The sequence below is a fragment of the Rosa chinensis genome, chromosome 1, assembly GCF_002994745.2.
Source record: "Rosa chinensis cultivar Old Blush chromosome 1, RchiOBHm-V2, whole genome shotgun sequence".
NCBI lineage: Eukaryota > Viridiplantae > Streptophyta > Magnoliopsida > Rosales > Rosaceae > Rosa > Rosa chinensis.
This window is the reverse complement of record NC_037088.1, coordinates 24572119-24586809: the sequence shown is the minus strand read 5'-3', so window position 1 is coordinate 24586809 and position 14691 is coordinate 24572119. Positions and strand designations below refer to the sequence as shown.

General features: G+C 39.7%; 1 protein-coding gene across 2 annotated transcripts; it reads right to left on the bottom strand.

The window, feature by feature from the left end:
* Positions 1-852: 852 nt before the first annotated feature.
* On the bottom strand, positions 853-6441 carry LOC112190562. 2 transcript variants are annotated; one of them, XM_024330004.2, is made up of 5 exons: positions 5877-6440; positions 3977-4685; positions 3456-3825; positions 1733-2120; positions 853-1216 (listed from the first exon to the last, which is right to left on the bottom strand). In XM_024330004.2, the coding sequence occupies exons 1-4, from the start codon at positions 6127-6129 to the stop codon at positions 2070-2072; spliced, it is 1383 nt and encodes a 460-aa protein (XP_024185772.1). In that variant the 5' UTR covers positions 6130-6440; the 3' UTR covers positions 853-1216; positions 1733-2069. The 2 variants fall into 2 exon arrangements, with proteins under 2 accessions (XP_024185772.1, XP_040367796.1); XM_040511862.1 differs by lacking the exons at positions 853-1216; positions 1733-2120 and adding an exon at positions 2152-2990 and having other exon boundaries at positions 5877-6441.
* Between the last annotated feature and the right edge of the window lie 8250 nt (positions 6442-14691).

Below are 14691 nucleotides of genomic sequence, written 5' to 3'. Positions count from 1 at the left end.
ATTTCAAATCTCATGCTCTTCGTCTTTCATAAGAGCTCGCTTTCTCCCCACACGTCTTCTCTAGGAATAGTAAAGTTTGGGCTCCATTTAGTGTGAGATTTGGTGAAGGTCTTTCTTTCTTCTCTTAAATTCTTCGGTTATAGTTAGTATTATGTTTTCTCTATGCTTTGAGATAAAGAATCTATAAATAATTCCCGACCATGGAAATATTGCAAAGACTTGCTGATTTGCTATTACAGAAAAAGGTCTTGGTACCCATCACCACCACCATCCCCAATCAGTGATGTATACATATTTACATGCATGCATATTGAGGGTGGCCTGCATGCCCATACCCGTTACTTATCTAGACGGCCATTGAAAACAAATGTCTTTAAAAAATAAATAAATTGACAATGATGAGATTTCAGCTTAGATTTCCCCATTCAAAATTTTTTGAAAACAAATGTTTCGTAATGACATACTCATCTGAAATACTTACTCTTTGGGGATAGCAGCGTTACCAAGGCTGAATAGTAAAAAAAAAAAAAATCAAATTTACTAAACATTCAGCATCCAGTAATTGTACCTCTACCACACTACTTAATTCTAAGGTCATAATTTCATGTGCTGACAAGGAGTTTCTGGGGATTTACACCATTAGTAAGGCAGTTGAAGTAGTGTGGGGCGCAAGAATCATTGCTATCTGATTTAAACTAGAGCACCATAAGTGAACTTTTCCGTCAGTGCCTAAGTTTAGGTACAAATATCTTCACCACAATAGACTAGTCACATAACCTACTTTTGCAGCCATGTGGGTTCTTATGATGATGTAGCATGAGAATTGACATGGAACCACAATGACACATGCAAGGCATCTGAAATGGTGACCAATGCACTCATGTCTAAAGTGCAGGAAAGATTTTTGAACTGCTCCAACTCATAAAAATAAAAACCATAAATGGTTATCAAAATAAACTACAGACCAAACTGTCGTATGATACTGTTGTATGATACATAATTTAGTTTTCCTCTTTTATTATTCTGTAGACATGTATCTCTAGTAAAGCATTCAAAGTATCAGATCTTCGTCAGAACAACCTGGATGCAGACCAAAGTTCTCAAAAGCATACATACAGCTTGCAAGTGTCTTCCTAAGCACTGTGGCTCTTCGTTCTGCTGTATGCACCAAATAAGCAAATCAATGTTGCTTACTCTCTAAGGTGGTTGGCAAAGCCTGCATAATATAACCAAAATATGTGACTAACAAGTATATGCCGGAGATAATCCAAAGACTCGAGTCAAAAACTTGCTAGTCATTTGTCAGACCAATACAAACACATCAACTTTTACCAACCATGCATATTGAGCAGGTGAGATTCTCGTAAAAACAGTTGGGTCATCAGAAATACATGCAGACATATACAGCTAGGTTCCCTTGGGAACATTGATGTGTCAACATATAACTTCCTGTAGTGGTAGACCAGCTCAATCCAGTGGTATAGGCAATTCAATAGAGGGAAGCAGCTAACCTAGAAATGTACGAAGTTGATACCACAGCATAGTCTACCACTACCAGGTGTTAATGTACTAATACAAAATGTACTGCAGCCTATCCCTAGGCCCATTCAGAAACAGACCTACAGACTAGTGGACCAAGTCCATTTTTGCCAAGTCTGCAAGTCCCTTCTAGAATGAACTAAGCTAGTGCAATGCACTGTCTGTATCTTGATGAGGTTTCCAAGAAGCATACCTTCATCCAAGCAGAGCACAAACTTTTGAAGCTCTGTTAAAACTCTTCAGAACCATTGTCGTCGTCGTCGTCGTCGTCATAGGGCTATAGATTGCCAAACCGAGGGAGCTTCCTCACCATTCTATCATAAATGGAAGAAGCTTCCGTTGAAACCAAGGATTGGGGGGAATGGATGTTGTGATTGTTGTTGGTGTCCTTTGAATTGATCCATCTCAACCCACCTTGGTTCTCATGCCTGCACTCCTGCCAACAAAAACATGTCTTGGCTGCCTGTGGCAGCCAATTCTACATCAAGCTCAACTTCATGAAGGCAGGGTGCAGGCATGGCCCATGCCCCTCACCGGGGCCGGGCTAACCCAAAACTTGCATCAGGCTGCTGTTGATGAGACTGTAGGAAAACAAGCAATAGACATGAGTACTACTTAAGAAGGCAGATATAATTCAAGCATATTTTCTCCAACATACTTTTATTTTTATCAAGATAAACTCTACTGCATACAAATTTACTATTTGTGATTCTACCTTGTACGATCAACTTTTCAATTAAAGAAAAATTAAAATAGCTATGAAACAAATCCACACATCACATTTAGGCCACTCATTTAATGGAGGTAGTTAGACTCATCTTTTCAAGACAACATAATGGCAACTTCTTATAGAGGGAAAACAGATGATTGAAATGACAAAATGTCAAAGTAAGAAAATGCAGAAAATCACAGTAAACTCCAAACATTAAGGTTGAAGAATACCCACTACATGTTTTATTACACATGCCAGACCTATATAATGAAGGATCAGCACATAATTATACAATCTGATGTGGCAGGCAAGTTCAAACTACACTAAATAAGTTCATCTAATTACTAGCATCAAATGCGATCACAAATGCATCAATAGGTTATTTGTCTTTTGATTTTCTTTTGTCATAATGGCCAATTTATAATTCATCAGCTTTATTCTTTCAGAATTCCCAAGTTAATATTTTGAGGCATTTCAATGATTCATACATCAACCCCTCTATAAAAGCTTACAATATATGCTTTTAACAAACGAAATAGTGAAAAAAGTTCTTGAGATGTTAAGCTCGTGTGTCAGACATGATTTAACTTAGAGAGATGCCAAGACAGCTCTGGTGTGGTGTGATGCCAAAGGCCAGAGGGAAGCTGAAAATTTTCAATTGTACTACACCACAATAGTCAAGCAGTACACAAATTCTCACAAAGACCCATCTGTACATTAGCTAGTTCACATGTGAACTCTGCGCATGTAAAAAGGGGAAGAAGAGACATTAAATTAAAAACTTTGTAGTGAATAAATAAATAAATAAATAATAATAATAAAAAAAAAACTTAATGTAGCTATCGCACTATGGAGAGTTAGAAATCAGTAGAATTAATCAAGAACACATGCCTGCTGCTGATGTTGTGTAGTGTGCATTGCATAAAACTCAAGTTCATCCGAGTGGTCAGGTGGAGAGTTAATGAATGCAGGATGTAACAATTAAGTCAACTATCTTATATAAAGTTTTGCACTATACATCCAAGTCATTACTATTATAATCAAGGGTATCTCCCAGGGAAATGTGTCATAGAGGGCCCTTCTGTCCACTTCCCCAAACAGGAATGCTCGCATAAACTAGCAATTTGAAACTTAAAAGCACTTCAACAAAAAACTAGCTAGGCTACTTTACTGACAGTAGAGAAGAGCTGCAGAATTGCCATACCTGTGAAAAAGGTTGGTGAACATGTTCATGAGGATGGATAAAGGGCATTCCAGGCCGCTGACAAGGATACTGGGAAGAATGCAGGTATATGCCAGACGTGGACCGTACACCAACATGATTAGGATTAAACGGTGTCATTATGGTCTCTGGATGACCATACCCAATACCAGCAGGGGGGGATGGTGCAACCCACGGCCCGGGTAAGTGTTGTGGAAGTGGGCGAGGTTGATGTTCAGTAGAAATCTGAGGCCCGTGGGTAGAACCAAGTTGAGGGAATTCAGTGTTATAATTCAATGCAGGAGTATACATGGGCTGGATGGTGTATGGTCCACCACTGAATCCGAACCCAGGATCAAATCTTTGCATGTACCTGAGGAAAATTTTTACTGTAAAACCTCTTGGCTAACTACAGAAATGCTGCAGACATTATATCTACCTCAAAGTTAAAAAAAAAAAAAAAAAAAAAAAAGAAAGAGCATTCCTACAAAAGCAAAAACTAACACAAACATTGAATACCATACCTGTCGTAACTTCTGTCATAATCCGGATCCTTCCTGTCAATCTCACGGTCCCTAAATATGGCTACCCTATTATTTGGTTTGTACCTCCCCACTGGCTCCTTCTCTGTCCTACTTCTAGAAGATGCTCTACTGCTACTTGTTGAATAATCAATTAAACCTCTACTAGAATGTAAATCAGAAACATCTGATTTATCTTCCACTTTTGACATCACCAAGGGAACATGTTGTGAAGTATCCTGCAGTCTTGGTTCACTTTCTGGTTTCCCACTTGTACTGCCACTAATATTATTAGCAGCATTAAATATTCGCGCACGGGCCCTGTTATACTCCTCCTTCCTCTCTTCCACACTTTTAGAACTGTTCCCCTTTGATGAATTTGAGTCTGCACTGTTGGCCATCTGTGACCGTTTCTGGGGCCTCTGTTTTATTGCAACTTTAGTGACACCACTTTCTTCTGACGGCAAACTAGCAGGGATGTCTGCAAGCCGAATCAAAGGAAGTCGACACTCGGGAGTTTTGCGAACAATTATTCTGGAACCAGAGCCATCAGGCAAGTTATTATCTAACAAAACCATTGACTGAAGTGCATAATGCTGAGCTACACGGTGTGCAGCCAAGCGTAAGTAAGAAGTGGGCAACTGCTGAAACTCCAGTTGCTGCTGAATAGGATCACGGATAAACTTTTCAACATCTTGCTCCATTCGTAAAACTGCACAGAGAAATGCAAATATTTATTGTAAAGACAAATTACTGCACACAACCAAAAATATTATACAGCATTTGTGATAAAATGGACACGTCAAAAAGTATAGCGCCAATATACAACAAGTCATGTAGTCTATCATAAAATAAATAGGAAAAACACAATCCTAACTCACATCTCATCCACACAAGCATTAGCATAATTGGCACAATATTCAAATCAAAAGGAAACTAGAAAGACAAAAAGAGAAAAGTGTGTGTGTGTGTGTGTGAGAGAGAGAGAGTGAGAAAGAGACAGACAGGGACAAAGAGAGTTGGTTTTTATCCAGCTTGCGCTCTGCCCTTGTTTGAAATATCAAGTAACATTTTCATCCACATTTTAAGCCAAGTGGTATAGAGCGTGCAGACATTCAGAAAACCATAAAACATAACACTTTTGAAAACCCGAGAAAAGACAAATGTCTCGAAATGGTAAGATTTACAATGATGTCATACAAGTCCTGATAAATGAAAACCGTAAAAGATAATTGTCTAAGGACCCCAAGTCTAGTTCCTTGGCCACTATATTGAGAATGTAACACAGAAAGTTATACAAATTTTCCCCCTGTCAATTTTAATCAGCACTACCCTCACTATGTGTGAAAGAGATTCCACTTCAATTGACACAACAAACCGTCGTCCACCTTGCTTCAACCCTCATCACAAACTCACTTCAACTTTTATCCGCATAAGGTTCTATGTCAGCAATCACCATTCAAGCCTACCCTTCAAAATTGAGAAAGAAAGCCCCAGCTGTCTTGATGCGTGCATTATAGCATAAAAATTGAGGAATCATTCTAAGAACCATCCTAAACCTTATGACATTTCATCTTATTCCTTTTCAGCATGAAGTAAGAAAGCCCCAAACAATTTACACTGTTGCTTATTTTCTTTTGCACATGTCTTGTTCCTAAAATACTCCACAACGAACATGCTTCTCAATAGATAACCTAAAAAGCAAGCAATACGACACCGGAAACAAGTTGAATCCTACCCATATAAGATCCCAAAACAAACAAACACACTAGAACAACTTAACCAAAACGATACGCTGAAGGGTCAATTATGGTGGTGTAGGCAAGTACAGGTAAAACACAGATGCATATATATATGTAACTACGAAAGTAGGTAAGAATTGAGGTGCAAGGTAAAAGCATACTTGATAGGCGCTCCCGAGGGTTTTGCAAAGCCTCGCGAAGGAACTGGTCGACCTGATTGAGGGCGTCCTCAGAGAGCTTATCGCCACCAGCTCCATCAGAAACGGAGGAAACCAAAGACGACGCGTCGTTGAGGTCTTGCTGGGGCTTGAGGTCCTTGTTGGAGGAGAGCATCAGGCGGCTCATAGCCTCGTCCACACCGGCGACCTCCCATGACTCCGGGGCTCCGAGATCGTCCGCCACAGAGCCCTCCATGGCCGATTAATCGCTCTCTCTCTCTCTCGCTCTCTCTCCTCTTTCTAGATACGAATTCGAAATCCGAAAAGGGCAATAATCGAGGCTAGGGTTTGAGGAAGGGATTCATCAGAGGACGTATGTGTCTCCCGAGGATGAAACCCCAACGAGAATTTGGGGTTACGATTTCATGTGAATTTGGGGGTTATTTTAGGGTTTCGGAATGAAGAGAATTCCAGACGAATAGAGAGAGAGAGAGAGAGGCGGAGAGAGACAGAGAGAGATAGGGTTTGACGATGGATGGTGTGCTTTTGGTTTTGGGGGGTGGGTGAGATTTTCTTTTTCACAAGCCACGTGGCTTTAAATACCTTTCTTTCTTTCTTTTTTTTTTAAGGGCTTTCTTCTCCGATTTTCCCACTGCCAAAAAAAAAAAATTAAAACCCGCACTTTGGACCCTAGAAACCGAGGGCTTAAGTGAAAATATTTGGTAGTGTGTGAAACCAAACCGAAGAGCACAACATTGATTCCGTCTCTTTTAATAAATGTCAAATATTCGAAACAAATCAAAGAATATAAATGTACATGTATCGTGATAAACAGCTAGTTTGGTCAACTCTAGACTTCACCAAAGGAGGCCAACCAGCAGGCCCAGCTGACATTGGGCCAATTCTGTCACTTCGTTACTAGATTAACACATATCCTTTTGTTTGAACCTAAATTTGGCAAGGCTCACTTGCCAGACCGGTGGATCGGGGCCACATGACATAATAGATGATAGCGGTTAAATTGCTGCCATGTAATGAATGGCCCACGGTTGAATAGCCGCGCCATAACAAATGGAGAAAGCATTACGGCCCATGCCAATGAGCTGCGGCAAGGTGTAATGACAACTTAGGTGAACACGAGGACTTATGCCCATGAGTTTTGCAGTAGTAAAGTAATCTTTACACTACAACCAATCAAGGGGGCTACAAAAGCAAGTCACATCATGGTTTGTAACCGAGAGGCCGTGAAATTGTCAACAACGCAGCCGTTCTAGCAACCAGAGTAAGCCGTACGAAGGTCACCTCGACCCGAGTTTTGGTCAAGCTCTATTTAGACCAATTATTGAAGATTTATAAAAGCGAGTTTTTTTTTTTTTTTTAAGAGGAAAGGAAAATTACAACGAGAAGCCTCTAAGGCAACCAAAACTAAATTGATCCCAAGTCAAGGCTGGAACAGCAGCAGCAGGGAGGTTATTGATCCAAATCTTGGGAGAGGAAATATTGTATGTACCCAGCAGCAGTGATAGCATCAACGAGGTTAATGATCCCAAGTCCAAACTAAATAGAACCCCAATCAAGGCAGGAACAACAGCAGCAGGTAGGTTATTAATCCAAATCTTGGGAGAGAAAATATTGTACGTACCCAACAGCAGTGATAGCATCAGCGAGGTTATTAATCCTAAGTCTTGTTAATTCAAGTGGGGATTGATAACCCCTGATCAATCCTAGTCACTAAAATCTTTTTTTTTTTTGAAAGGGGTCACTAGAATCTGTATATATAAACAGAATTTGACGACAAAATATATGGACAGATATAACACACAAATATAAAGCAATATACAAATAAATACAAATAAGTAGATATGAATTCACTGACTTGATCTTGTGAGAGAGACTTGTGCATGCAGCGCAATGTCCTAAGATAGATTTTCGTCCCCACAAGTGTGTTGTGGTTGATCGTAGACGTCTACCCTATAGGATACAACTCTCGTTTCAAGGCGTTGCACAGATGCCTTGAAACCTGGAGAACTTCACTTGTGTTTTCTCTTGAGTTTGTGTAGAAGAAAGATGTCAGAAACTGATGTTCTTGTGTCTGGAATGAACCTTTAACGTCTTTTTTATAGAGAACGGACAAGAAGATGTAACTGTTTGTTCAATTTGAATTTGATTTGAAGAGGTACAACCGTTTTGGATCAATTTTACCCAAAATCAGCCTTTATCCGAATTTTAATTTAGACCCTACCCCCAAGAGCCTCAAGGCCCAAGGCCCTATCTTTGATATATAAATATATATTAATATATTTACAATATATCCAAGGCCCAAGAGCCTTACCTCCCATCTAATGGGCCTTCCCTTTGACTTAGCCATTTAATATGTTTCTTGTGTAAACATAGATAAAGGGAGCAAGCATGAGCCTTGTCTCCAATGTGGGATTGCTTATCCCATTCCAAATTGGTTTTGGCAAGTCCAAACTAAATATTGTACAAAACCAAAACTAAATTGATCCCAAGTCAAGGCCGGAACAGCAGCAGCAGGGAGGTTATTGATCCAAATCTTGGGAGAGGAAATATTGTACGTACCCAACAATAGTGATAGCATCAGCAAGGAAGTTTGCTTCCCAGAACACATGGGAAAAGGAATACTTTCAAAGGACTTTGCAAGGGTAATGATGACAGGACCCGCCCCGGATTTCACCTTGAAAATCCAAAGTGGCCCTGCGGGGCCCACATCAGAAGAAATTCTACCAAAAATTTGGCCGAACTCCCTCTAAAAGTGGACTACCCAAAAACCTGTAGAAAGACATTTACACTTCTAAAATAATCCACCCTTATTCTTCTAGAGCCACCCTGCTCCCTATATCACAATATCTCCCATTTCACAAACAATTCTCAACTTAAGAATATGAGAAAATTTTACAAACAGTACCCGAACTAAGGCCGACTCCTAACTTCAGTACCCGACTATGCAAAACTATCACTTTGGTACCCCAAGTTTAAAGCTCAACCCAAGAATGGTACACGCCATCCATCACAGCGTTAAGTCTTTGCTACGTGGCAAACCATGAGGGCCCTCAAAATTTGCCACGTGGTTAGTTAGTTAACGCCGTGATGGACGGCGTGTACCATTCTTGGGTCGGACTTCAAACTTGGGGTACCAAAGTGATAGTTTTGCATAGTCGGGTACTGAAGTTAAGAATGAGCCTTAGTTCGGGTACTGTTTGTAACATTTTCTCTAAGAATATTAATCTCATTGGTTATCAGAGCAATCTAAGGTACAGGCGTACAAGAGAATAGAATACAAGATAAAGGACCGATACTTTTATAATACGGAAGCTATGATAGTTATGCCTCAACCTCATGTACGCTCGACCTCAAGCTAAACTGGCCTGCAAACTGGGCATTAAAACTGAAGGGCCCAAGGGAAAACATTTAAAGAATCGTTAGAGTGAGTGGACGAAAATTAAGTACTTTCGAATGAATAAGTAAAACTTAATGCTTTCCCAAGTTATTCTCTAAAACCTCGCATGCAATAACAATCTTGGAAATACTTTCAATCATCATCTTTACTGCAATCTTAATCACGTAAAAAATATAGCATCTTGCAATCTCTTAAAATCTCATCCTCAATCCTTTTTAAAACATCTTTTTCAAGAGGTTCGGTTGATGACTAGAAAAGACTGTTGTCTAGTCATCTCATGCCATCAAGGGGGGACTGCCACCTAGATAACGCATCGGAAGGGACTGTCAACCAGATTAGGAGGCAGTGGGTAGAAGGGACTGCCAACTAGCCACAGGTAGTTAGAAGGGACTGCCAACTAACTACGTCATGTCATCTGGAAGGGACCAGGTGACGCATCGGAAGGGACTGCCAACTAGGTAATATACGCATGCGCCGAAGATAGCCTCTTCAATAAACTGGAAACAACCTCTTTCAATTACTTGCTTTCGGAAAGAAATTCAATATTACTTCAATAAATCATTAATAGTTCACCGAAAGCATAACTCAGGATTATCTCGCTAACTCAAACTTCAATATCTCAATAAATCCTCGAAAGCATAAATCAAATACTCTGTAAATCAATAAATGCTTTCGGAAAGAAATCTCAATCTAACTTCAAGGCTGATAAGTGCGGAGCTCAAAATTTCAATAAATCTCGATAATTCAATCATGCTCAAATATTCGATGAAACATTCGTACTCGTGAATCCTAAAAAAAACCGATATTCGAAATCAATATTTCTCATAATATTTTCTTAATCAGTCACTTCCCGAAAATCATTTCCCAACTCAATAACTCATAAATAAATAGCTTGAAAAATCTATTGAAAGCCCTCGGGAAGGAAATCCACTAAAAAAATCCCGTAACTCAAAGAGCATAATAAATCTCAAGAAATCAAGCTCATAAAATCGTAACACTCAATAATTCAAATAATAAATTAAACCTCAATCGGAAGAATAATAATATATTGCATGCACATTTAATTTAAACTAAAAGTCCATTGACAGTACTATTTAAGCGATCACGCATACGAGTTCCTTCATCAAGCAGCAGCTCGGTATATCGCCCTGTACATAATTATAATTCATGAATAACAATTCGGCAATTAAATACGATTCCTAAAATCAAATCCTCATAAACACATCTTCACTTCTTCTCGGATTCAACCCAAATTATACCACTAATACCAATTCGTTAATTTAAAGGTTCCAAGGCAGAACCGAGAGATATCCGACAGTCGGATTCTCGTAAATCGGTAATGAAAATTCTAAATTCCGGAAATTTCATAATCAACACAACTTTTCTTCAATTCCAACCAAATTCACATTTACGAGCTCTATATCAATTATAGGATTTAATAGGCTAAAAATCGAAGTCAGAAAACTGCCCTACGTGCCTCTATGTGCCATCTATAGTGGCGGTGTGTAGGGCCCACGCGCCGGCTGCCACCACCTCCGATGGCCACCAAATTTTGGCAGCAGCAACATCGAATCAACAGATTCGTTGGTCAACTCTTGAGTTGAATAAACTAATATACGTATATTAGTAGACCCAACAAGTTTCTCAACTACAGCACATTCCAATTTTACCTTTAAATGCTCGAAATTGGCCGGTGAAGAAAACCCAGAAAATCCAAGAACCCTAGGATCAGCTTTTGGTCGATTCTCCCTCTACACTGCAAATCGTGGCTCAAGGCTAGGGGGAAAATGATCCTTGGCGAAAACCGCACCTTCGACGCCGGTTAGGTGGCCGGAGATGGTCGGAATCGCCGGAAATCGACGAAACTTTCAAATTGCTATAGTGAGCTTCACGGCTCAAATCCGAGTTCCTTCGACCGAGTCATCGAAAAACACCACCGCAGGTGTGACAAGGAGGAGGAGGCGAGTTTGCCGGTGCCCGGATTCCATCGTGGGGTGGCCGGAGGAGGAAGAAATCGGTGAAGGAAAAATCGGGCAAAAGAGGAGGAAAGGATCGGGGGAGAAGAGAGAGAAAACTCGATAAGTTTCCGAAAATAGAAACTTACCACAATAGTTTCTACCTTTTATAGAAACTTACTATGAACAGTAACTTTCATATTTCGCTCATAACTTTCTCATACGAACTCCAATTTTTACGTACCACATATGCACGTGCTCAGTTTAACGCCCTCTACAACTTTCATGAAGAACATTTTCTCAAATTTTGACCCCACCAAAAAGTCAACTTTTAGGGCTACTACAAGTACTGAAATGATAGTAAAAGTGAAAGTAAAGATTGTTTACCTTCCAAATGACTAATAAACCGGTGAATTCAGGTTCAGGACGTTACAAATGATGTCCCGACCAAAGACTTAATAAACCACGAACAATGGGATCGGCGCAGGATGCAGTTAATGATTAGAGCAGAATCCCCTTCAACAAGAATTCTAGTATGGTTGAATCTCAAAGCAGCAAACAAACCATCCTTGAGAGCACTATATTCAGCCACAGCAATGGAAGCATAGCCAATATTCCGATAACCGGCAACAAATGGGTTACCAAAGTGGTTTATGATTTTCTCCACACAAAAAAAAAGGTTTTTAATAGCAAAACTAGAAGAAGTAAGACCAGAAGCGGACATCAAGCCATCAAAGTTGAGTTTGAAGAAGCCCTGAGGAGGAGGATGCCACTTGATAGCTCTCTAGGAGGAGCGGCAACTTGAACATTGTGATCTCTATAAGCAACACCAAAGGTAGCGGCAGCATGCACAACAGAGACAGGAGAAAAGTCGGCAGACCTGAAGACAAATTGTTTCTAGTTTTTCATATTTGCCAACACAGAATCAAGCAGTCTTCAATAGTAGTAGAGCTAACAGTATGAAATAGATCCATTAGCCAATCCTCCAAATTGGGAAAGGAGGAAAGGCTTAGAGGCCACATTAGCAAGATTCTAAATCGGGGCTAATCTAGCATAAGAGTGGAAATATGATTAGAATCATTCACGTCAGAAGGCTCGAGTCTTTAATCTGTCTCTAATCAGAAGCCAAGAAAAAATCTTAACTTTAGGGGGGATGTTAAGTTTCAAAATTTTATTCAATAAAGTAGTCTTACTAAATACAGGTAGCTGATTTAATGAAAAATTTTCCAACCTATCATCAACCTGACAGCAACGAATGTTAATAAGAAAAATTGTTCTAACTGAAGAAGAATCCAGAACTTGGGACAATTTATCATTATTCCAAGAACCATTGTCAATATAATCTGACACTGAATCATCTGTGTTAATGGAATTTCTAGCATTGACATCAAGCAGATTAATAAGAGGAAAGTCATAAACCCAATTAAATGTCCAAAACTTAATATCCTTGCCATTGCCAATAATCCACCTCATGCCTTTGAGAATAATATTTCTTGAATCTAGAATCCCTTTCCAAGCTTCTGGCCTAGTTTGGGATTGATTCCTGAGCGACTTTTGAGCCAAGAAGTGCTTTTGAGCCTAGATTATGGTGTTTGGTAAAATTCCCTAAATCTGATTTTGGTCCAAAGCTCTTTTCCTAACCTGGGTTTTTGAGAAGCTACAAATCGTAGCTTTTGGAATTTGCTTATGTGAAACTAATTTGAAAAACATGGAGCAACTTTAATGAATTATGTCAAACTACATATTCTGTCCTCATCCTTTTCTAAAAATTACATTGAACAAGCTAACCCTTATCTTTCATCTTCATCAGGGTGAGCCGAACACATTGCGTTCTCCTCCTCCTCTATTTGCCGTCAAATACACATGGCATCATTCATTGTAATAGGAACAAATGGCGAGGGAGGGCCTCTACTTCTCCTCCTTCTCAGAAACAAGTGAAAGAATCTCTATTTCTGATAGTCTTCTCCTCCTTCTCTCTCTAGGATCATTGAACGATTCAAGCATCAATCATCCTCAGCATCAATGACAAGACCCACCCCGAATTCCACCCTGGAATCCGAAGTGGCCCTGCGGGACCCACCTTTAAAGGAGATTTACCAAAAATTTCGGCATAACCTCCCTTAAAAATGGTTAACCCAAAAACCTGCGGAAAACCAAAATTCACTTCTAATTATCCAACCACAACTCCTGGAGCCACCCTGCTCCCAAATTCAAACAATCATCCCAAAGCTAATATCATCATACATAATCTCCAAAGGGTACAAGTTACTACAATCACCAAAGTTAGGTCATAGACCTCAAATATAATTCATACAAGTTTGGGTTACATATCCCTTAGTAATCAGAGCATTCTAGGAATATAAATAGACAAGGAGTGCAATAGGTTAAACAGGTAACCTACGGAAGGTGATGGCGGAAGCAGGTGCGGTCACTATGGCTCACACTCGTACAGCGAGCAACAATACTGCAATCTGGGCATTTGAAACCGAAGGGCCCAGGGAAAAGTATATAAAAACGTTAGCGTGAGTGGACAAAAATAAATAATTGAAAGAAAAAGGGTTTTATACTTTTCCACATTTATCTCAATAAAACTCCCGATGCATGCAATAATTAAAAAAAAGACCGACTAGCCCCGCTAGTCAAGAACAACAACCAAAGAACATGGGGAAAATGGGTTCACCATACGGGAATGGGGCCCCTCAGGCTCAACCTACCCTCGACTGCCACTCACACATAGATTGTGCGAGGAGGAGAACTAATAACCTCAACTACCACTCACACATAGATTGTGCGAGGAGGAGAATATCACCTCGACTACCACCCACGTGAGGAGGAGAAAGCTACCTCACTGCCACTCACAAACACAAAGTAAGTGAGGAGGAGACCTATTCACATGACCCGCGTATGGTGAGGAAGAAGATCGTCAAAAGCCAGTAAATCTGTATAATTTCCCCACTTATCTCGAAAAATCGGAATCCAATGAATAAAGACGTGACCCCGCACGCCAAGCTCATCTCAGGTTCAAATATAAATAGGGTATAAATAAGTATAGATTTCCGAATCCGCATAAATCAAAATCCTCAAATCGAGCATAATGAATCTAAATTCAAAAGTTCAAACCAATAAATCATTCAATAATCCAAACCAAAATAAAATGCTCGATAATTAAATTGATAAATCGATAAACTCAAAACTTGCGGAATAATTTGCATGCATCAATTAAAATCAAAGGTCCACTCACAATATGCGGTCAATCCTGACGTCGCTCGTGATTCTCTTCGTATGGAGACTCCTCTCGTCCTGTACGAATAACAATCATAAATATATAATTCACAGGACGGAACTTTAACTTTACGATACTTAATTGGAAATTTAAAACATCCCCCTTCCTAACATCCGACTCCTCAACCCTCTACAATTTCCATCCTTAATACTCCATCCATAT

Bases quoted from the DNA above. Each gene is read 5' to 3' on its own strand.
- LOC112190562 (XM_024330004.2), bottom strand. From the start codon at position 6,129: ATGGAGGGCTCTGTGGCGGACGATCTCGGAGCCCCGGAGTCATGGGAG. The intron at 4,686-5,876 runs GTATGCTTTTAC...TTCTCTGTGCAG, and splicing joins CCCTCGGGAGCGCCTATCAA to TTTTACGAATGGAGCAAGAT. The intron at 2,121-3,455 runs GTATGGCAATTC...GTTTTCCTACAG, and splicing joins TTCACCAACCTTTTTCACAG to TCTCATCAACAGCAGCCTGA.